The sequence below is a fragment of the Rhamphochromis sp. 'chilingali' genome (assembly GCF_963969265.1).
Source record: "Rhamphochromis sp. 'chilingali' genome assembly, chromosome: 5".
Taxonomy (NCBI): domain Eukaryota; kingdom Metazoa; phylum Chordata; class Actinopteri; order Cichliformes; family Cichlidae; genus Rhamphochromis; species Rhamphochromis sp. 'chilingali'.
The window spans coordinates 37290390-37313896 of record NC_137932.1 but is presented as its reverse complement, the minus strand read 5'-3'; the positions used below and the strand labels follow the sequence as shown (position 1 = coordinate 37313896).

General features: G+C 42.0%; 2 protein-coding genes across 4 annotated transcripts; both read left to right on the top strand.

The window, feature by feature from the left end:
* The first annotated feature begins 944 nt into the window (after positions 1 to 944).
* On the top strand, positions 945 to 11143 carry LOC308397702 (uncharacterized protein). Of its 3 annotated transcripts, none has more exons than XM_080883770.1 (5): positions 945 to 1102; positions 3405 to 3750; positions 5860 to 6420; positions 6963 to 7176; positions 8906 to 11143. In XM_080883770.1, the coding sequence occupies exons 2-5, from the start codon at positions 3477 to 3479 to the stop codon at positions 9135 to 9137; spliced, it is 1281 nt and encodes a 426-aa protein (XP_080739896.1). In that variant the 5' UTR covers positions 945 to 1102; positions 3405 to 3476; the 3' UTR covers positions 9138 to 11143. The 3 variants fall into 3 exon arrangements, with proteins under 3 accessions (XP_080739896.1, XP_080739897.1, XP_080739898.1); XM_080883771.1 differs by lacking the exon at positions 945 to 1102 and adding an exon at positions 1418 to 1572; XM_080883772.1 differs by lacking the exon at positions 945 to 1102 and adding an exon at positions 1621 to 1758.
* A 1506-nt stretch (positions 11144 to 12649) lies between these two features.
* ndufs7 (NADH:ubiquinone oxidoreductase core subunit S7) lies at positions 12650 to 19861 on the top strand. The gene is made up of 8 exons (XM_080883342.1): positions 12650 to 12700; positions 13544 to 13580; positions 15809 to 15880; positions 15979 to 16099; positions 17116 to 17295; positions 17606 to 17652; positions 18714 to 18802; positions 19476 to 19861. Exons 1-8 carry the CDS (start codon positions 12685 to 12687, stop codon positions 19571 to 19573), a joined length of 660 nt encoding a protein of 219 aa, XP_080739468.1. The 5' UTR covers positions 12650 to 12684; the 3' UTR covers positions 19574 to 19861.
* The last annotated feature ends 3646 nt before the right edge of the window (positions 19862 to 23507 follow it).

Sequence of the window (23507 nt, the reverse complement as noted above, 5' to 3'; positions counted from 1 at the left end):
CAGGCATGAAATAAATAGATTTTCAAAAATCTCAGCTGCTCTCTGCACTGCCTCTGCAGGTATCTGTAACCCTTTGAACATCTGCACCGCTGCAGCAGAGCTTTAAACTTGTTTCTATTCACAATAACTTAATGCGCAAACCCTGCTCATCACTTCCTGTTAAGGAGGAAATGGAAGTATCACAAGGGCAAGTGGAAAGATGGTAACGCATGCGCACACCTTTCCTAGATCACTCCTTTATTACCATTGGTAATCTGATATTCACTGACAGCACATTAAGCATCCCAGGATCCATGTGTGAGTCACAGACTTCATTCACCAGTGGCTTTTATGTATTGTTTGTGGGCAAAGATGTTAAACGCTTTTCTTTATCTATTTGGTGAGAAATTCCAGGAATCAGATGTTTAGAGAAAATGGGGCATGCGCAGTAAAGTTACACACAATCCGAAAATGTTTGGCGTCTGTTCGTCGCGCCCGAGGCCACCGAGGAGTTATCAGTGGACTGTTGGAAGTTGGAGTGACTGATAATGAAAAGCCCAACAAAATCAGCAAAAACACAATGACGTCTCTATAACCTTAATTTTGAAAAGTTCATCACTTATTATTGAGTGAAAAGACTTTCTATAAACGGGTTGTCTGTAGTAGCTGATGCTGTCTGAGTGAGCATTAATATACTTGGAGTTCACGCGCTCATCCTGTATATGAATATCAGAGGCGCGCCGAGGTTTGGTTTCATTGTAAATATTTACTGCCCTGTTTAGATGCACTCGTGTTCGTGATGGATGTGATTGTTCATGTTGAATTTGAAGGTAAACTAAAAGTAAGTGCCTCCTCCTCCTCCTCCTGCTGCTGCCGCTCCTCTGCCTTTATTTGCTCCATATGGTGTTTGACATGGTACCCAGGAAGGAAAAAAAAAAACTTGTGTGGGCGGAGGAAAAAGCCTAGTATTTTGTCCGTCCTGAAATTTGATTCAGAAGTTCGGGATCCTGGAAGACAAAAAGCAAACGGAGGGGGAGGGAAGAAAGGCAGACGAGGACGGAGGGTTTTTTTTAAACTGCGAGGAGAGTAAACTCACCCAAATACTCCGCAACCTCCGACTAAAGTAAGTTCATTTATAAGAGTAATGCTTCTTGTTCCGCTCATCAGCACATTTGGGTATTTCGTTTCGCCAAAGTGAGGCAGGTTTGTCTGTGAAATGAAATGAATCGCTTTAATTGCTGCTGGATGCCACAAAATACACGATTCGTGATTTGTGAATGACCCGTCCTTTACGCGTAGCTTTCACGCGTGCGTTTTCCCCTCATTTGATTTATTTATCTATCAATAAATGAGGTGTTTCCTGCAGCTGCTACACTGAGCCCGAGAAGCTTCGTGGAGGAGGCATCGTATAAAGTTTTTGTTTTCAGAGAGTGGCTCAACACTGAAGGGAAAGTTATTTTTCAGCGGGTTTTAAAGCCACATACCCCTCTCCGCCCCCTACGCGCCACATCCAGGCCAGCTCCGATAACCGCCACCGACATTTATTCCTCCAGACCTTCAAGCCCCGTGGCTCCTAATTGATCTCTATACATGGTAAGGTCCTCGCTTGTTTGGAGAAACGTCGCCGTGCGCGCCCGCTCTGCGCCACAGTTGGTTGTGCGCCAAGAAAACCCAGAGAAAAATGCTCCAGATTCAATCTGCAGATGTTAATGAAGCCTTTGAAGACAAAGGCGCGTGACTGATGTTATTTTACGCACACCTGGCAGACGCTTTTGTCCAGTAAGTGCATTTTATGTGCTTTAGAGTTCATAAGTGCTGGAAACATTCGTCCGTGTGTATGCATATGTGTAGAAAACAGTCATAAATGAATATGTATTTATAGATTGTATTTACTGTTGTAATACAGGAAAAGGTACAGTGTTACAATAACTGCTTAGGATTATTTGTGATATCAATAGTGGAGTTGAAGTAGTCCATGAAGAGCCATAAAGGAGATGTTCCAGTAAGCTGCTTCTGTGCTTTTTTAGACCTTTTTAACTAACTTGAACACCTCTGGTTCAGTTTCACATCATGAGATGGGAACAGGTGAAACGTTGCCCTGTTTCATCCTCCAGAGTTCTCTTAGAAGAAAGCTAAAGTCTGACCTCACAGTAGCAATGTAACACAAGATTTTCCATGAATCCACGAGTTTCTGAATTGAAATCTCATCAGTGTTATAATCCTGTGTTTTTTGGATTTGAAATATGTGTTTTTAAAATTTGTAGCTTCTAAAACTTTGGTCAAAGCTGCCAGGACAGGAAATACTTTTCACAAGATGCCAAGAACTGATTATCAGTACTGAAGGGACGTGTAGTGACATCCACACTTCAAAATATAACTTTAGAGATCCCTGATGGTGACACACTGAGCAGTCGGAGCACTTTGCTCAAGAAAGATTAGAAACAGGGGGGACGTTATGTGAATACTTCGAGTGCCTTTAAATCTTGTTAATAAACACATTATGTCTCATTTGTTTAATCAGTATGTGAGTAAATACACATTTAACATTTCTCCCTGTTTCAGTTTTGCTCGGCAGGTCAGCTGTTTGCTGTAGCTTCATGGTTTTGGACTTCTTATCTCCCAAAATATCGATTTGCTCCTTTTAGGTGAAAACGGTCAAAGCATATTTATTACACCTCTGCAGTGCTTTCCATTTTACTACATAGATATTTGAGTCATCCTGCTGCGAAATACGAGCCAAAAGGAAGATTTTAACTAACAATAAGCTCCCTCCAAAGTGTTGAAACCTGCAGATTCACACAGTCTCATGTGTGATACGTTTAAAGGATGCAGGGCAACAGCACGGTGCACGCCAGCCACCTTCTGGACTTCCCGCTGTAGATCATAAAGCTGGAGTCTGTGATTATTGTGACGTGCTTCGGTGTGCACGAGAGTGTGACGCATTCGTGTGCTGATTTGCTGAGTTTCTCTACTGACAGGGATTCAAAACTGATGAGAAAGTGTTCCCAACAGAAACAGGGGAAGATAAACTTTGACATCCTGTCAGTGATGATTATTGTATAACCATGTGCATAAACCCATAATTTCCTCTATCCTCCCCCCCAAAAAAGCCCGCATAAAGCCCCAGTGAAGTTTTTGAGTGTTAGCGTCTCCCTCAGCGCTGACCTTTCCCCTGAGGTCAGGGCTGTTCTGGTCAAGACAAACAGATTCCTGAAGCAGGATATAAATTGGGCCTTACAGGTAGAAGAAAAGCGCAAAGACAGCAGAGGCTTGAAAGAAAGCGGATTACTGACGATATTTAAGGGAAAATAAAGATGAATCACTGTGTTTTCTCGGGGATATTTTTTCAGACGTGTGTATTAATCAAGCTTTTCTGACACTTTGGGGAATTAAGGTGATTTTCTCCCTCTTGTCTCTTTCTGCAGTCTGATGTTTTAAACTGATCTTGGCCTGATTTCCACCTGGACCTCTTCCTGCTCCTCTCAGGCTCTGTGACTATGAGCACCTCGGGGCTTCAGGCCACTAACCGGCAGAATGCAAAGGAGCTCGACAGCATGAAGGAATCCATCAGCGATATCATCAACCAGCTCCAGGACATCGACCCGGCCAGGCTCTCCTTCTCCCCCTTCCTGGATCTGGACACTCAGATCTCTTTGGCTCCGGTGTCAGACAGCCCCGAGTCTTCGGTGGAGGAGCTGCACTCGTCCTCCCACTCTGTCTCCGGCTCCCAGCGCTCGCTGGAACTGCCACCAGCGACGGATCAGCCAAGGAGTGAGTTATTACCGCTGCTTTTTACTGTCTCCTCGTCGGAGCTGTAGGATTTGAAGGGAGGCCAGAGCAAATTAGCAAAAGCTAAAGTCGGATTGAGTACAGGCTGGATCCAAATAGAGTTAGGACAGAGTCTGCAGAGGAAAAAAAGCATTGTTTGTGTTGAATGGAATAAGCTAAGAGCAATTATATCACAAAAACATTAAGAAAAAACAAGTTAAGTCATTTTCCAGAAGAGAAAAAACTTTTAAAATCCTTGACTTTAGTCAGATTTTGGAAAAATCAGCTTTGAATTCTGGGTAAAATATCATAAAAACTTGAGTTGTGTTTTAGGAAAAGGAGCTTTTTTTTTGTAAACAAGACAAACATTCTTATAGTTAGATTTAATATTTGTGTGAGAGAACCAAGTCCAAGCTGTGAGGGAAACAGTTAAAGTTGGTGTTGGTGGGTGACTCCCATCTGTAATGTGAAGTGTCCAGATGTTTGTAACCCTTCTCAACAGCTTCTGGTGTTTAATGTGTGCTGTTTTGTGTCCTTGCAGCAGCGGCGGTCTGGATGTTTTTACGTTTCGGTCCAAACCATTTTTCTAGAGCTTTAATTTGTGTCTGAGGGCTTCTGTTGGTCTTTGGGCTCTCTTCTGCATATCGCACCCGTCAGATGCTTAATTAGAAGTGAATGAAATGTAATGAAAATTAAAGATGACACGTGGTTTTTGTGGCAGTCGGGATGCACCTCATGATGTACGACTTTACTTTTTATAAACAAATCCCATTTAAAGACCAAAACCAACAGCGAGTTGGTGCGACCGTCTACACTTTAGATAGATTTTTAAAGAAGCATCTGTACAGGACTATTTTCTGTGTATTAAAACACAACCCTTTGGTTAAACTATGTCACACTTTTAGTATACAGAAAATTTAATTCCTTTCACTGGTTGTTGGTTGTTTTGGTCCTTTTCATTAGATTATTTGACAGTAATGCAAATACACTCACATCGACCCGTCCAGGCTCTCCTTCTCCTCCTTCCTGGATCTGGACCTTCAGATCTCTTTGGCTCCGGTGTCAGACAGGCCAGTTCATTAGGGACACTTGCTAGTACCAGGTTGGGGCCCTTTTTTGTCTTCTGGTTGTTTTAGGGCATTGATTTAACAAGGTGCTGAAGTTTGATTGAGATTTGTTGGCTGCATATCCATGACATCAATTTCCCGTGCTCTATTGGATTGAGATCTGGTGACTCTGGAGGCTGTTTGAGTGCAGTGAACTGATTATCTATCAGCTCGGAGCGCTCTAAAAGGTCACCTCTGACATCAACAAGGCATTTCCATCCAGAGTGCTGCTGCTCACTGGATTGCTTCCCTTCGTCAAACCATTGTGTTGTGCAAGAAAATCCCAGCAGATGAGCAGTTTCTGAAATATTCAGATCAGCCTGTCTGACACCGACGATCCTGCCACATGCAACGTCACTTAAATCACCTTTTCTTCATCCTAGTGTTCAGTTTGAACCTCAGCAGGTGGTTTTGATCATGTCTTCACGCCTAAATGCACTGAGCTGCTGCCATGTGATTGACCTAATAAAATGGCCCGTGAATGCATATATCATTACTACAGCTCAACCAAAGATGAATTAAAGTTCAAAGCAATTATTAGACTCTTTATTGGTTCATTTAAATGTTTTGATATATCTTTTTTTCCACACATATTTTCAGTAGCATTGAAATGACTAGAGAAATAAATAAAACATAATAACAAACCTTTCAAATATAGATTTCACAAATGTGTACACAAAGCCAGCCTGTTAAGGACACTGTGTATTAGGCTAATATTACCTACTGTTTACATGCTTCGAATACTAAACTATGAACAGTCATTTATGAGCAGGCCAACAGCCTGCAGAAATCCAGCCTTATAGTAAATGTAATTAGTGTGTAAGCACCGCAGTTCAACCACGTAAACTAGAGGTGCCACTAATTGCTAATCTTGTAAGAACAGTTTATATGAGTATTTCGACTCTGCTTTGTATTTTGAAAGTAAGAAAGTGAATGATTGATTGGAGTAAGTCTGCAGCTGATTGCTTTTGATGTTTTTTTTTTAAATGTGCTCTGATTCGAACAGGCTCTGCTCCTTGCCACCAGCAGTCTGGCGTCATTCTCCCACAAGAGCCTCGAGCGCATCGTGGGGAGGAGGGGGAGCTGGATCAAACTCTTTCCAGTCCTATCATCACGGCGCGCAATTTGGACGCCGCCACGGAAAACTGCGTCGGCCCTCCAACCCCGGCCTCTCAGGGAGACATTCCCAACGGCACAGACGCACCGAGATGGAGTCCAGAATCCACCAATCTGGACTGCACTGTGGACGAGGGTCGGCCTCTGATAGGGCCGCCGCCGGAGAGCGTGGAGCTGGCTGTGTGGAGCTCCGAGGGCCGGGGAGAGACTTGCGTGGCTGCGCGGGAGGCTTCGGATCGGGGGCAATGCCGCTGCTGCCAGTGCACATGCTGTCAGAGCAGCCGAGTCCCCGCTTTCTTCTCGGTGCTGGCCTCGCTTCTGTGTGCGTCCGGGATCCTCTATGCACTCTATTTCTACGTGCCCATCAAACCCCCTGACTTCCCTGACGTAACCAGCCGCATCGTTTTCACCTTGTGCTGCTGTGTGGTGGCCGCTGTCCCCATCCTGCTCGGTATGCGTCTCACAAACACACACACCTGCACGCTGACATTCAAAAACAGCCATGTGAGAGCCTTGAATGAAAGATAATGATTAAGAAAGGATTTGGTTTGTCTGGCTGCTTTGTCTTGGAATGCTTCAGTGTCTCCTGTCCTCTTTAATTTCATGCGCTTTCAGCCTCAGTAGCAGCAGACGTCTCCCAGGCCTCTGGGGAGAAGCATAATTTCCTTCTCCTTCACATAGCTTTAAATGGAAACTACAATAAGAGGCTGGCTGTGTCCTTCATCTCCCAGGCTGTGGCCTAATTGTTCGAGAACATTTTAATCACTTCCCAACCGAGAGTGACTCGGAATAAGAGGGCAGGTGGTAAAAAAAAAGGTCAGGCTGGTAGCTGTGAGGAGCATTTGCATGTGGGCCAGTCTACTGGCGTTTGCTTCACATTCAAATGATGGAATTGCAAAAACAAAGTGTGCTGTCAGGATGAGCGCGCTGTTTGCGGAAAGATGGCCCAGATTCAAGATGCTAACTGACTTATTGCTCCTTTATCCCTCGCAGCGATGCTCATGGGTGCAGCCTGCCAGTTCTGCAACGGCTCCTTCGATCTGCAGGAGTCGTTTCCCAGAAGAGGTGCGGTTCAGCAGCTTTTCGTCACCACATCCCTGGAGCAGTTACTCCTCTATGTCCTGAACCTTGTTGTTATGGCTGCGTTACTGCCTCAAGACCAGCTGAAGTTGGTGCCTATCCTGGTCATAATGTTCATCTTTGGAAGGTGAGGCTCAAAAGCGAGAAAGGTGGAAAGCTCCTGTGAGCCAGTGGGGTTGGTCCGACCTTACCGGATGCACGATTTGTTTTTCCTTTCTTCCCCTTCTGTGGTCACTCTCTTCCCCATTCTAGCCATTTGAATTACCCACTGTGGATGGGCCTGCTAGCTGCTGGCTTGTTGGAGGACTTTACATAAACGTCTCAGCAGCCTCCACGTCAGCTGAATTTCCATAATCCTTCTATCTGCGTAGCCGGAGTGCTACACAAATAAGGACCAATAAATCCGCCTAAAAGTCAGGTCTAGAATAACTCCAAACTGTTACACACAGATCACTTTGTTCCCAGCAAAGAACTCTGACATTTTAAGATGAGACCGTGATGTCCCCACGGAGAGTTAACCCTGTAACGCCACGTGTATCATATTTGACTTTTTGAGACCTCTACATCACCAGTAACACATTTTTAAGTAATAAATAGTGGATTTGGCAAATACGATATAAATTAAAACCCATATATGGAGATTAATATTTAATATCTTATTTTTTTATTTGGCAGAAAAGTCGATAAAGACAGGCTTTATTGAATATTACACCTGCAACAACCTAAGAGTTTCTAGCCATGCTGGCAGCCAGGCTTTCCTGTGAGCCCAGTGTTGTCATCAGTGTGCAAACGTGCTAATTAGTGACACTTTTTTCTGCTTCACAGACCAGAATTGAGAAAAGTCCAGAGTTAGTACACTGAATAGGAAGAGTGCAAAATGCCAACCCCATGTTGAAACTAGACAGAGGTAAAGGGGACCAAGACCAAAAGGTTAATGACTTTTTGTTACAGTTGCAAAAATAAAAAGGAAACCCATTTTGAGCCAGCACTTTAAGGAAAGGTTATTGAAAGATGTTTCAGTGATCAGTAGTTCACGCAAAAGTGTGACAACCACACACGTTTTCTCCAAAAGGAGTTTATCCTCTGTGCACCATAAATGACTGCGATGGCGTTGAGATAGTTACTTTAGTCCAAAGCGATGCACTGACAGGCTGACACTGCCGTTTGTAGAGCCACGCCACTGACAGGGCTAAAAATGAACACAACCACTGTCATTAACAAACCCAAAGAGAAGCTCTGGCTCTGCGTCACAGAGCGGTGCAGAGCTCAGACTGCGAGCCTCAAAATTTGCCAGTTTTACAAAGTGAAGTTGGTTTGTGCATCTGATTTATCAACCCTCTTATTAGATATTAGTTAGGCCTCATTTGTGACCTCCTGAAGTTTTGTCTCCTTTACTTTGGTCTCTAAGATCTGAGTGAAATGCAGCATCTGTCTCTTAACCTGCTCATTTAAACAGCCCGTCGCTGACTGCGTCTGCACTGCTGTTTGATGCTGGACGGGTATTACTCAGTTGGTTTTTAAAGCTGAGCAGCTGTCTGCTGTGGCCAGTAAAAAACGAGAGTACAAAAAACCCCAGTAAAACTGTGGTTTCGAAAGTTGCTATAAACTGCTGAGAGCTGTTTGTGTTATTGCACCCACTCCCAAAAAAAGGTCAATTTATGAGCCTACAAATCGATTGTAGCAACATTTATTGCAGTGCAGTGAAAGGCGTATATGTATTTTGGGAGACTTTATTTAAAAATATGGAGTTATTAAACATGTCTGGCAGACTGAGCTTAGCCGATTGGAGGTAACGCTGGTGGGGAAGCTGTGAGTGTCTGATTTCCTGTTTGATGTTTTCTTTTCGTGCTCCTCAGGCTTGTTTACTGGGTCGCCCTGAACACGTGCGTCTCCTGGCGAGGCTTCGGCTCCGGCCTGAGCGTCTTCCCACTCCTCGCCATGGTGGCTCTTAATCTGTTCCTTGTGTACATGCTCCATCTCAGAGAGCCACTTTTTGGCTCTCAGGACGTCCTCTATAATCAGGTCACCCCCTCTTCCTGGTCATCACAGAGCCCGAGTGCCACACCAGACATCCTGGACGCTCAGTGAAGAGGCGAGCTGCCTGCTTCCTTCTCCGAGAGGAGGAGATTTTTCCAAAAATAGCCCATTCCTGTGGTCTGCAGTTCAGCACAGCTACCCGTGCTGCCACTGCAACCTCCAACTCTGTGACGGCTTGACTTGTGTTTTCTTGCTCCTCCCTATACACAACCTTTTATGTGGATTCATGCTTATTATCTGAAATGCAAGAGCTCCGCCTGCTAGTGGCTGGGGACGCCTTTGAACAATGCTGTAGTCATAAAACATTTGTCCTTTTAAGCTATTCCTGTGCCTACATTTAATGTTTTGAACTCTAAATACTTAAAAGCTATATATACATACATATATATGGCTGGATTTGGTTTGACCGAAACACGAGCAAAGCAGCTGCAGTTGTCAGACTTTATTATTATTTGACAAAGTTTGTACATGATGAAGACAGAATAAAAGCCATTTTGTAAAAAACAAAAAAAAACAAAAAAAACCAAATGAAAAAATGTCTTCCCGTTGTTGGTTTTCCATTGACCGCTCTTTGCTTTTGCCTTGGCTGGGCGTCTATTCCTGGAGAGACGGCGGCGCGCGTTTTCAGAGCTGGGACTGTCATTATGTGATAATAACGTGCTCCATCTCCACCCTGCTGGCGTCCTCGCTGCTGCTGATGAACTTGCTCGGTTTGTGGCACCAAAACGGGGCCAAAACAAAAACGAGATGAGACGCAGTGCGTTTCGTCTGACAACTGACACTCAACTGAAGAATACCCAGGGATCCAGATTACTATAATTACAGCAGTGTTGACCCGAGGTATTCACTGAATCTGAATGCATATTTTTCACCGTCAAATCCAGAGATTTATTTGAGTTTTCCAAATAGCAGTAAAGATTGAACCACACTCACGCACGTTACAAACAACCAGCACACAGGTTTGTCAGCGTCAGACTAAATAACCGGCTCTAAAGGTATCTGAGCACAGAGCACGGTGAGAGGGGAACACAGACGTTTTGATGCGTTTCAGAGTGAATGCCTGAAATTACTTTACAAATGACTGTTTATTAAAAGACCTTTAATTTCCTTTCTTATAAATTAATGTGCAAACGTCTTGAGCCACCACTCTTTTGTTTTTCTTCAAAATATTTTGCTTCCAAGCAGCCAGACTGTCTGGTCATTTTTCAAAGTGATAAAAAGGCACCTAACTCAGCAGATGAACCTGCATTGTTTAAATGTAACACTTGGCAAAGAAATTGTATCTTAGTAGCAGAATGTTACAATAACTCATAATTTGTTCCAGTTTCTTTAGTTGAATCCACAAAAAAATCCAAAGAAAGTAACATTTTTGCCATAACAAAGTGAATCCCAAAGAGCCACGAGCCAGAAACTGGGCATGGTGAGCAGAAACAGGACAAATGGGGGACTAAAGAAGAAGTCATGTCCATCTACTGACCATCAGGCGTGGTCTCAGTGGGAGGATGGACCATTCTTAAGAAAGGGAAACGGGAAGAAAAGGCAGTGGTATGTCAAAGTATGTCAACTCTATGGAATCAGAAAACAGAACGAAAGAAAGTCGACATCCAAAGAAGAGCTTTGAGAAGTCTGGAGAAATATTCCAGAAGAAAGAAAGTTTGCCTGAGAGTTCGGACTGTGTTGAAGAATAAGTCAAATCAACCATGTACAGTGGTACAGTACAGAGTGAAATGAGACAACACCAAATAGAATTGTACAAACTGTTTTCTGTCTTCTGTATTTCCATGCATGTTTGCAGATGTTTCACCTATTTCCCATTTTCCGAGCAAAATACAAAGAAATTAGCTCAAGACTTTTGCACAGGACTGTATATAACATCAAATTTGGGGATTTCCTCAACATGTTTCCAAACAACTTTGAATAAACTTCATCTGTTACAAACTTCCTGCAAGCTGCTTTGAGAGTCAGCTGAAGTTCTGGATTTTTTTGGCAAGCAAAGTAATTCAAGTTTGAGCTTCTTTTTTCACACTCATAGTAAAATAAATTGGAGATTAATCGACGATCTGCTTGCTGCGCTGCTTCTCGTCTGTTCTGCTTTCATTTCATTTGAGATAAATTATTTTAAATCTGCACATAAAGATGTTAGATTAGCTTCCCATTCATCATCTCCATCCTCCTCCTGATGGAACCAAGAGGAAACAAACCATCACTCTAGGTCAGCAAATGAACAGAATATTAACCATTTAAACACTTTTAGACATTTAAATCTGTTTACAGAGATGGATCAGGAGATTAATGAAACACAGGTTAGACCGTGCAGGACCTCTCGCTCTCTGCTATCAAACTGAAACCACAGACTGCTGCTTTCAGCCGTTGAGCAGCTCCAATAATAAGTCAGGCGCTCCTGCAGTGTTTGATGTTATTGTGCTCTCATGCTGGTGCGAACCTTTGGCATGGCTGTGCTCTGTTTTCATGGTGCAACACTCACATGAATGGAGACAATAAGTTCAACTTCATCTGTGATCGTAAAGTAATAAAAAAAAGAGTCAACACGGACATATTTTAAATATGATCAAGCACACACACAATCATATGTGTTAGTGCAGCAGATATAAATCAGCCCTGGTAACATGACAGCGTTATTCGAGTGTGATAAATTTGATTTAATAAATGTATTTGTTATGACAACATGCTCCTGAATGCAGCTCAACCAGTAGAGCCAGGCTGTTCCTGCTGCTGCTCTGATTACCTGACATGTAAGTGAAAGTCAAAGCTCTGTTAATGCACTCTAATAATCTCCAAAGTAAGAGTAGCCACAACCCCACTGGTGTTTTTCACGATTTCTGAAGTACAGTGTAGTTGGCCAGTAATGAAACAGAAATGTGTTGTGTGGTTTTGCTCTAAAAAATAGATAAAATAATAAATAAATTAAATAAAATGGAAATGTTTTATTGACTAATGACATAAATTATGTCCCTCAAACGGTTTACTTTTTGTTTCCTCTGCACAGAAACTTAAGTTGCACCTCAAACTGTGGGGTGGGCCCCAGTGATGGGACATGGAGCCACTGTGGGTGGGATGTAACTGATAAAATCCTGCATCAAATGTGGGGCATTTCAGAAAACGTGTGAGGCTCAGTGAGTTAACCTCAGTCTGAATGTGTCACGGTGACAGTATCTGTGGATACTCTTTAGCATCGCAGAGGTTTTTACAAATGCATACATACACATATACATGAGAAACCACAGTCATAAATCACCCTTGGAGACGTTCAAGTCTGTCAGTAGCAATGTGCCTCCACTGGAGGCGCCAAACAGCTACCTAAAGACTCAATAACTGTGATCAGTCTATTTAATAATATATAGACATCTAGACACGAAAATTCAGTATTTCTAAAAGTCAAAGTCCAAAAATGTTCCCCCAGTATTGTATTAGTACTTTTAGGGATTATTGTTTGTCTGTTATTTTGGTTTTTGATTATGATTCTCTGAGGATTTGAGCTGGTTTAAAGTGCGCAGCTCGAATATGTAGCAGTAGCGCCCTCAGCAGCTCGCGCTCTGACACGACAAGAGCCCGTTTGACGTAACCAGAACCTCCAAAGATGGCGGCGTTGGTAGGTGAGTGATGTTTTGACTGAAACTACACGCTTTTCTGTAGTCGTTGGTGTCTTTTTATACTCATGCTGCTCTGAGTATTTTAAAAATGAGCCCAGGGGAGTGAACTGCACAGCGACTTGGCTGCGTTTGACGGCCGGTTTGTAACTTTTAAGGAAAGCGCCGCTGACCTTGCTCTGTCTGTGTTAGCATAACGGCTAGCCATGTTAGCGTGCAGCAGTCACATTAAACAGGTATTAAAACAGGCTTTGACAAATGTCGTGTTTAAACCACCCAGACTGCTGTTATTTTAGTTTACTAACGACTGCTTCCATACTGGATTAAAGCTGGTGCCTCCCAGTGCAAGACGACAGGTTCGAAGTGCTGATCATGGAACCAGACTTGGTGTAAAAACTTTACAATTTTAGGATTGTCACCCGAGTTTGCGATCACCACAGCTTGAGAAGCACAAGTTAAAGACTTTTTGAAAAGAGGCAGAAATTTACTACTTTTCGGCTTTGATTTGATATGTTACAGACAGCAAGAAAACTAATACATTTCTATTCCTAGATCCCCCCCGAAACCATAAAGTTATAATAACTTTTAAGTGTTACACTTTGTTTCTGGTGGATTGTCAACAGCTGGGTGCTGACATTACTTTAAGTGAACAGATGTTGCAGTGTAGTTTGGCATGCAGAGAAAGTGTTTTTCGTGTGCAGACATGGTGCTGCTCCTATAGCTTGCAAAAATCCTTCTTTGCATAGTTTGAGCAAAGGCCCCATTTATACACCTCTAGCTCTTGCACTCTCTCTAGTTGTTAAAGTTTCTTCACCTTGTGTAATAATGCGTTCTGTATTTATTTTGCAGCACCTCGCCTGGCCATATTTGGCTCTTTTTCAACAAGGTAAGAACCTTCTAATCTGGTTCCTTGTATTGAAACCGATGCTAATCTGGCCTTGTCCTGCTTACAGCTGTTACAGCATCACACTTCATAAGAGGTTCTCTTTATACTTGTGTACAAATGCATTCTGTATGCGGTCATCTTAAAAACAAATAACAAAAGGTAGTCACACACATAGAGTAGACCAGGGCTGTGCAGAGAGGTTTAAAGGGGCGGGTGCTCAAAGTTAAAAAGGGGCACATTGAACCAGGCTGAATAACAACACACATTCATCAAGAATCTAATATGGGAGGGCAGGGCTGTGTTGATCTGAGACTGTAGACATTAAAAAGTCCATAGGAGAGATGGTAGCTGATTAAACAAGTGTCATGAGATAATAACAAAATGCAAAGATTGGTGACAGCACTTGGAACCATAAGGCAACAAAAAAACTGTGAGAAATAATTTAGGCTCTGCCTGTGAATCACTCTTTGCTTCTCTTCTTCCTTCCATCCCATCATTTCATATATCACTCTCCACTTGCTGTCTATCTGAGAACAAGGCACAACTTGCTATTGCAATAAACTATAATTTAATTATCCACACCTAACAACTCTTGCACTTAATCTATAATAAAATGATGACAGAAAAATGTTATAGCCCTGCCTTTAGTAGCCTCACACAGCTCCTGCTGTTTCCTCCTCATGTCCTTACCAGGCATGTCTGGACAATGTTATATCATGAGTAATAATTTAAAATAATCCATATACATAAAACACACACATGCACGCACACACAGTGACATTTTAGACCTTCTTCAGAATACTGTATATACTATGGGCATCACGGTGCTGATCCAGAATCCTTACATTATTATTTATTACTAGAGCTACAATAATAAAGCAATGAGGAGGGGGAAGTAATAAATATGAAGTAATGTATTTATGACGATTCCATTTGTTTCACTATCCACTCTGTGCAGGGGCAAAGCTTATTACATTTTTAAACTGTAAAGATACAATAATTTTACTGCTGTAAAATCCAAATTTTGTCTTATTTAAAATATAAATCTAATATAATCTGCTTCTTAATGTATGTTTTTTAAAATACAGCGTGTGTTTTTTAATATATTATAATTATAATAATGCATAATTATGTGGACATGCATATTAGATCGTTTTTTAGTGAAATATAATCCCTCCAGAAAGGCAGGAAAAGCCCGGAAACTTACTTTAAAACTAAATATGTTCCCTAAAACGGTGACAGAGCTACAGACCCATGACAGCCTTACACAGGTAGCCAGCAGCTATGACCAGCACTACTTGTGCAGTTAATAAAAGGACAGGTAATGTTTGTCGCGCTGTTGCACACACAGCACGCTCGTTTGTTTCAGTTCGTCAGTTGCAACAAGACAGTTTACCAACGTGTACGTAATAAGCTAATACTCCTGTGTGCTACACACTACAGTGTACGCTGTACACCTACTTACTGGTTTTGTTGCATCAGTCTGTGTCTCTGAGTAAACTTGTGTTTCTCCTACAGCTCCGGACAACAAAAAATGCGCGTGTTCTTTATGAGCTCGTTCCCGGCTCATAACCAGCGCGTTCTGCCGTCAAGGGCGATCATTGGTTAAATGTGATCATGTGACTGATGCAAGCCAGATCCTTTTACGTATTTAGCAAAACTGTGATTAATAGTTAAATATTATTGTTGAGGGGCACAGACAGGAGTCCGCACGCACACACACATTAAAAATAAATAAATAAAATTTTAGTTGCCTCAACCAAAGGGCACCTTGGGCACCCATCAGGAAAGGGGCGGGTGCTCAAGCCCCTCTAGCCCCCCCCCCCCCCCTCTGCGCGTGCCTGGAGTAGACCCGATTTTACTTCTCAACGTTCTGAATTTGTTATTGGAGAAAATAACAAGATGAAGCAACCTCCAGAAAAAAACAAAGACTGAAACATTTGCTGTTAGGTTTTATTCCTCCACACTGGCAAGCAGCAGCAGCCGGCCTGCGAGTTAATCCTTTAAAGCACCACCAGGTTTTGAAGGCTCAGGCAAAATTGCCATCGCATCGCCCTCAAAGAAATCCCCCCCATCTGTCCGTCACCCGGTACCATCAAATGATGATAGCATTTCAAATGTTGTCTTTTTGTGAAGCTGAGAGCTTTTGTGGTGCATTATTTTATTGTTAGGAGTGGCTTTAACATTTAACATCCCGCTATGTCTAACTGTTACTTCTGTCCCCGCAGGCCCATTTCAGTTTTTGCTCTTCAGCACAAGAGCCTGCACAGCACTGCTAAAAATGATAACAACAGCACAAGGTGAGTTTATGAGAGAGATTCTGTGGTAACAGATACATTCAAACTAATGCGCATGGTAAAACTCTACTCTCTCTCATTCCCTCCTCCTGCTGCTGCAGCGTGGTGCCGGCTAGAGAGAAAAGCACGGCGGTGGCTGTAGCCAAACCGACGTCTGCAGCCAGCAGCAAGGGCGAGTATGTGATCACCAAGCTGGACGACCTGGTTAACTGGGCTCGCAGGGTGAGTAGATGAGAAACCGTGAGCTGTGTTAACATGCTCATGAGTATGTGCGCTGTGTTTTCATTACATGCCAAATGGAGAACAAAGCAGTCTGATATAAAGTACACATCTAGAAATAAAACCAAGTTCTCTGTCAGCATGTGATGTGACCCCACCATCAGCTGAAGAACGTTGTAAATGTGACACTGTAACTGGGGTATTATGGATCTTAACCCCCTGGGGTCGACTACTTCTGATTTTCTGTTTATATTTCACCTTTAAAAACTATTGAGCTTGTCTTGTTTGATATCATTCGTCTCAGTACAACCTCGGTTTTCTCTGTTCAGTTATTTTCTTATTTTCAGTGACCTTATTGTTTTGCCACACAAAATCAAACAAATGACTAGAATACTACACACTAACCATTCACTCCAAACACACTCAAAACTCACTATCAATATTGCTCTTGCTTTCTGCCGTCACTCCCCAAACTTTCCCCTCTTTCTAAGCAACCGAATGCCACGTGTTGTCATATAATTTAGTTTGGTTGATGTGGTGCATTTTCCCACCAATAGGAAAGGGGGTGTCCTTTTTTTTTTTTTCTTTTGTCTTTGTTCGAGGGCTGTCCTTTTTTCTTGATGCAACATCTGTTACAACAGTATTCAGGAGAAAGTATGGTGCAAGTTGTTTATCATAACTCTGTTGTTTTTTTTCTGGGTTATCAACAGAGTTTAAAAACTAGTATACAGTTTGAAGTCCAGGCTTTCAAAACGAGTTGAAACAGAGACTCAGCGAGGCTGCATCTTGCTGCTATTTCATCTTAAATCAGTTACGTGATTTAGACACTACAGCGTGACTATGGGGGTTAAAGGGCCAAAAGTAACTTGCAGACTTGTTGCTGTCACGTTAACATAATGCACATACAGAGCTAAGTACAGATTGAGACAGTAAACGTCCTCAAAAACTTGATAACCCTGTGAACGTTGCGGCCTATTGCCCAGAAACTGCACAAACGATAACTGCTGTTTCCTCCTCAGAGCTCTCTGTGGCCCATGACCTTTGGCCTGGCTTGCTGTGCGGTGGAAATGATGCACATGGCGGCTCCCCGTTACGACATGGACCGTTTTGGAGTCGTATTCAGAGCCAGTCCCCGGCAGGCAGATGTCATGATCGTGGCAGGAACGTTGACCAATAAGATGGCTCCAGCCCTGCGCAAGGTGAGAAAAGGGCCTCCACTAATCATCATCATCACTTTCACCTAACTGCAGTTTAACTGTTTAGCTGAAGTGTGAGGTTTGACTTGGGTTTGGGAATTGAAGGAGAAACAAAAAATGTGTTTTCACTCACAGCTTGTAGACATAGTCAGTGCTGTCTGTCTGCAGGATAGCTGAGCAAACGCTGGCTGGATTATGAGCAGCCTGCCGGTGGATTGAGTGACTGGCATGAAGCCGCCTCCAGCTGAATCTACAGATTAGACTTAGTTAGACATTATATAAGAGTGTCTGAACCGCTTCTTCTTCCCAACAGGTGTATGACCAGATGCCTGAGCCCAGATATGTCATTTCCATGGGAAGGTAAGTCCTGAAGAGATCTCCTCTAATCTTTTTATTCCAACCACTGATCAAGTCGTTCCTTTTTTTTTTTTTTTTTTTTTTTGGTGGGGGGGGGGGGGGCAGTTAAAGAAATATTAGGCTTCTGTGATAAAGAGACAGGATCAAAGTGCTGAAGCTGCTCGTTCCAACCTATGAAATTTTGAGTTGCAATTTATTCACTTTTGATTTAACGATAAACGATGTTTAGAAGCTGGTGTGTGCACCCATCTTTTCAGTCTTACAAAGACAAATAATCTGGCACGTTTGTAATTTTTACTCTTGCACACTCTTAAATTGTGATGTCGTAGAGTCAGACCCTCACTGCAACACTAGCAGGCTGAGGTGGGTGGGGGGAAAAAAGATTTGAGGATCCCGACATCTTCGGATCATCACAATGAGCTTTTTAATGATCAGCTCTGCTAGGAATGAGAGAAGAAGCATAAAAGCAGCTGTCTTAGCAGAGGTTTTATTTTAATTGCAAAGAAAGAGGCAAAAAAGTTGCAGCAAAATCAGAGTAAAGGAAGTCAAAAGACTAATAAAGCACTAAAGAACTGAAGAAGTGATTGAAAAGAAATAAAATTAACCACCTAACAACACTTTGTCAACCAGGTAAAACTAAGCCTGTCCCAGGTAGTGAAATGAGTACTTCGTGTAAGTACAAACACTAATTACAACAACAGGATTATCGCTATAATCAAAGGAGAGAGATGATTTATGTAAATAAAGCAAACATGAGTGTGGTGGAAAAGCTGGAGTGGGCTTGTCTCCACTCAGTGTTCAGACAGCAGCTGGGAAGCAGACTGAGCTGCATTCTGAGGCTCAGCCAATCACACAATCAGAGATTGCAGAGGAAAAGGTCGAGCACAATCAAAGCAACGCTGGGTTTTAGGACACAACACATCTGTGTCATTAGGAACCCATAATTTGGCTGAACGTGAAACTCGGCAGTGTCTTTATTACTGCTGTGACGTTGACGTGAAATGTTGCTGCTGTGGTGTAACGTTTAAAGAGAGCTGATTGGATTTTTTTCTTTTCTTTTCCAGCTGTGCTAACGGAGGAGGCTACTACCACTATTCTTACGCTGTCGTCAGAGGCTGTGACCGAATCGTACCGGTGGACATTTATGTTCCAGGTAGAGTTTATTACAGAGAAAGGATAAAATTTGCACATTTTCTTATTAATGAAAGTGGAAAATGTAGTCTAGACACCCAGTTAGTGGAGAGATATTTGTGGATTGCCATTTCTGTAGTCTGGTTATTAAGAATTACCAAATTAAGGGTTTCTGCTACCATATTGCAAGCCTCTTCAATCTGTGACCTTTTCCATCTTCATATATTTTCTGCTGGAGTGGAGCTGAACTGGCAATCAGTTAGATTTGAGCCAATAAACCAAGTCAACCTTTATGAAAACGCCTGTAGGCCTCCAGTGGCTGACCTCACTCGTGCTTCTGCTGCTGAATGATAGATTAAGATTTTGCAAAGAGATGTTGTTCTCACATTTGTTGGTGTGTTCAGTCTGTGGTCTTGTGTTCCCCATCCACACTAGTCCAGATCAACATCTTTTTCATAGTAATAATTTATAAACACGGCAGCCTGGAGTCTGCTGGCTGGGGAAGGGGAGAGAAGCACTCGTACTTGATCTGTAGCTGCAGTATGAAAACTAGTAATTGTGTCATCAGCAGTAATCAAATATAGATGTTTGATTGTTTTAAATAGGAGATGACTGCGCAGTGCTAATGTCATTGTGCAGTAATGTGGCCTCGTGTTTCTGTTGAAATATGCATTATCAGTACCTTTGCCTTGCAGGTTGCCCGCCCACTGCAGAGGCTCTTCTCTACGGGACTTTACAGCTGCAGAAGAAAATCAAGCGTGAGAAGAAATTAAAGATCTGGTACAGGAAGTGAACAATCTGTATATGTGTGTGCGTCTGTTTGTAAACACTGTATTCTGGTTGCATTTGGAGCGCTGCTCCTCCTCAATGTAGAGCTGCAGGAACGAACTTCATTAAAGTCTTTGTTGTAATTTACAGACGGCACACGCTGTGTATTTAAATTACAGCTTTAAATTGAATTCATGTCTTCAAGTAGCCATCAGAAAAACTGTATATCTCATCAGTCATTCATGAAAATAGAATATGAGTGGCATATTTCAGAATCTTAAGTGTTATTTTCAATAAACTGAGCTTACGTGAAGTCCCATGCCAGCTGTTGTCATTTCTGATGCTGTGAACGCCGGAGCCGAGTCTCGGCCACCAGGGGGCTCCTGTGATCGCCAGCCCTGACCTTCACTGGTGTTTGTGGACGTTCTGCAGTGGTTGGAATCAAAATGCACTTTTATTGTGTGCTGATTGTTTCGCTCTGAGTTTGGTCTTTTAAAACACACACAAAGGAGTAAAAAGGTTAGTGTATGTTTGCATGTACTGCTAAAATGGAATAGGCTGACATTAACGCTAGAGCACTAATTTGCAGTTTTGTAACACTATCACTAATATCAGGTATATTTGAACCCTTATAACCCTTTTAACCCTTATGTGCATTAAATATTTTAATGTATATATTAAAATACATGTCTAGCTGAATTACTCTTATTTTATTTTGCCTCTACAACATCTCATAAACTGAAGAAAGGTAACCTATAAAATGGCTCTAAAGCTAAAACAAAGAGAATTACGTGGGTGAAAATCGCCTATCATAGGTGTCCTAAATTTTTTCCTAAAAATTCAAACATGAATTCACTTTATGGTTATCTACCGTGCAGCCATGACAGCCAAGTGTGAGTCACAATATAACCTGAAATGCATGTTTTTAAACTCTGGGAGGAAACCCAACAACCTGGTTGTTGAGACCGCTCTACCACTGTGCAATCAAAACACAAGTATGCAGACATTCTTTACTGTGACTTCAGGATCTTTGTTTTATGTTCTTCTGTTAATCTGATTGTTTCAATTCCACAAAAGTAAAATAAAACAGGTTACATGTTTATGAGCAGTGGTTTTTTTTTTTTTGTGTGTGTAACGTATACCAAAATAATGAAGCTCAATAAAAGGCAGCAGGATGCTCAACCATTTAAAAACATTTCTGCAGGTTGTGTTGTTTAGTCTCACTGAGCTGAAACACGTTGTAGTCCACGGGTTCATCTGATATTTAGTTATTAAGTCATCAACAGTTACAGCAGCACAAAACAAAACTAAAATTTCAGGAAGCTCTGAAATAAATATCCTCAACAGTTGAATTGCTATACTAGCCTTGATATATTACAGGGGGTGATCATGTGTAAAGCTCTTGAGCAGGTTACTTATTTTGCTGCCAGGGAGCCAGACTTTTTGTCATTTTTAAAGTGGTCTTGAGCAATAGCTCTCCAAAGGTTTCCAAAGGTCTTTTAAAGATTTTCTTTGGACTTTGGCTTTTTTATTCATCTCCAGTTCAGTCCTTGTAGACAACTCTTTTGAGGAATGTTTTTTGTTATCGATTAAGCCTCTTAACACTGACCTATGAATCATTCAAACATAAAAAAGGCACCTAACTCGAGGGATGAACCCACATTGTGTCTAAACAAAACAGCAAAGAAATGATTTTAAATTAAATTGTGTTTTTGTAAGGTGACCTTGAGGGTCTGAAAGGCGCCTATAAATAAAATGTATTATTATTATTATTAAATCTTGAAACACCTATCCTACAGATTTTGCAAAAATGCATAGACTCCATTAGATGTTGGATGGCTGGAAACTTTCATCAACTAAATGAGGAGAAGACTGAAGTTCTTGTTTGTGCTCCTAAAAATGTTGTTATGGAAAACTTGGGTCCACTTGCTACATTTGCAAAACCGTCTATCAGGATCCTTGGTGTTAGTATTGACTCAGCTCTGACTTTGGATGCCCATGTAAAATCTCTGGTTCGCTCCTGTTTTTATCACTTGAGAAACATTGCTAAGCTGAGTCCCATTGTGTCGCGCTCCGAATTAGAAATTGTCATTCATGCATTTGCTTCATCTCGTCTGGACTATTGTAATTCTTTGTTTACTTGTTTATGTAAAGCCTCTTTGGAGAGTCTGCAAGTTGTTCAGAACGCTGCTGCAAAGCTTCTGACCAAGTCCTCCAAGTTTTCCCATGTCACACCCCTGCTGATTCAGCTGCACTGGCTCCCCGTTAAATTCAGAATCCAGTTTAAGGTTTTGACCTTGACTTTCAGGGCTCTGCATGGACAAGCACCAACATATATAAGTGAACTTTTACATCCATACATTCCCAGCAGGTCCCTGAGGTCATGTGACCAGGGCTTGCTTGCTGTCCAACACACGAGGCTGAAAACAAAAGGCGACAAAGCTTTTGTAACTGTGGCCCCCAGATTGTGGAACTCTCTCCCCTTGAGCCTGAGATCTGTGGACTCAGTGGTCGCTTTTAAAAAAACAGCTAAAAACTCATCTTTTTAAACTTGCTTTTGGTTGATTTTGATTTTTAGGTTTTAGCTTCTGTGAAGCACTTTGTGATTTTTATCTTGAAAGGTGCTATATAAATAAAGTTTTACTTACTTACTTGAATATTTTGAGGAAACTGGACGAGTGGAAAATGAAAGAAGTGACGGGCCGAAAAAACTGCATCTGAAAGTCATCTTCTTAAGAAATGGGGTAAAAAATCCAGAAAAGACCTGACACAAGAGCTGAGGGATGCATCTGGACCTTCAGTTGATCCAGCTACTGTTCGATCAAGTCTCTTCAGAAATGGTCTCAGTGGGAGGGTGGCTGTCAGGAAGCTGTTTTTAAGGAAGGGAAAAGGGAGAAAAGGCTGAGACCTGCCGAGTTACACAAGAGTGAAGATCAGTGTCAACACGGCTGATGGAGTGATTAATGTACATTTCAAATATCTGGTTCAATTCCTTCTCACTGCGAGAGGTTAGTTTGGACAGGGTTTTAACCATTTTTATTTTGAATGCAATACCATCTGAAAAGTATCTGATTAGCTACAGCTTCAGTTTTCAACATGCCAAAGATCCCAAACACACTGCCAATGCAATAAAAGCATGCCTGGATAGAAAAATGCACGAAGAACCCAATCAGTCATGGATTGGCTTAAACCTAACCCTGGCCTGGACCTCATCATTACTGAAGCATTGTTGGATCATCTTGACAGAGAACAGAACTACGAGCCGCTAACATCCAGAGAAGAGCTTTGAATGTCCTTTGGACTATGGCACATATTTCCCATTTTCCAAACAAAATATAAAGAAAGAAGAGGTGGCTCGAGACTTTTGCACAGCATTGTACCACAAATGCATGCATGTAACTAGCATTTGTTTGCTCCCCTTTAACTACTGGCAACTATAATAAGCAGATTTACTTTAGTGCATGTGCACTGATTCATTTCTTATATATCACTTAAGTTTCAGTCCTCATGTGTAGTTTGTGCCCTCTTGGGTGTAAGGTCTGGTTTTTTTGCTTCTTCATTTTGCACACGAGCACACTTGCAAAAATACAAGTCCTGATTCAGATCTGCCAGCTGCTGTAGTTTCCCACCTGACTGCCGCTTGGTGTTGCATCATCACATCCGTCTAATGATTAATGAGTCTGCGCCAGGTGGTAACTTATTTCCACATGTTCAAATAACGTGCACAGTTATCTGAGACCATAAATGAAAACATAGTGTGCAGTGTACTCTGTGGTAACCTCGATGAACTTTTTGACAGCTGATACCTTGTTTTAAACAATTGTCTTTCATTATGTAGACGGATGTTAACACGTGCAGTTACTAGAAATATGTCACTTTTAAGCAGGTGATTTTTATGGGATTGTCGTTGTTTCAGTCTTTTTGCCTTTTCTTGTGAACATGCATGATATTCAACAACG

Excerpts from the sequence above, each read along its gene's own strand:
- LOC308397702 (XM_080883770.1), top strand. The coding sequence starts at position 3,477 with ATGAGCACCTCGGGGCTTCAGGCCACTAACCGGCAGAATGCAAAGGAG. Across the intron at positions 3,751-5,859 it reads AGCGACGGATCAGCCAAGGA|GCTCTGCTCCTTGCCACCAG; the intron begins GTGAGTTATTAC and ends TGATTCGAACAG. Across the intron at positions 6,421-6,962 it reads CGCTGTCCCCATCCTGCTCG|CGATGCTCATGGGTGCAGCC; the intron begins GTATGCGTCTCA and ends TATCCCTCGCAG.
- ndufs7 (XM_080883342.1), top strand. Across the intron at positions 15,881-15,978 it reads AATGATAACAACAGCACAAG|CGTGGTGCCGGCTAGAGAGA; the intron begins GTGAGTTTATGA and ends CTGCTGCTGCAG. Across the intron at positions 17,653-18,713 it reads TATGTCATTTCCATGGGAAG|CTGTGCTAACGGAGGAGGCT; the intron begins GTAAGTCCTGAA and ends TTTCTTTTCCAG.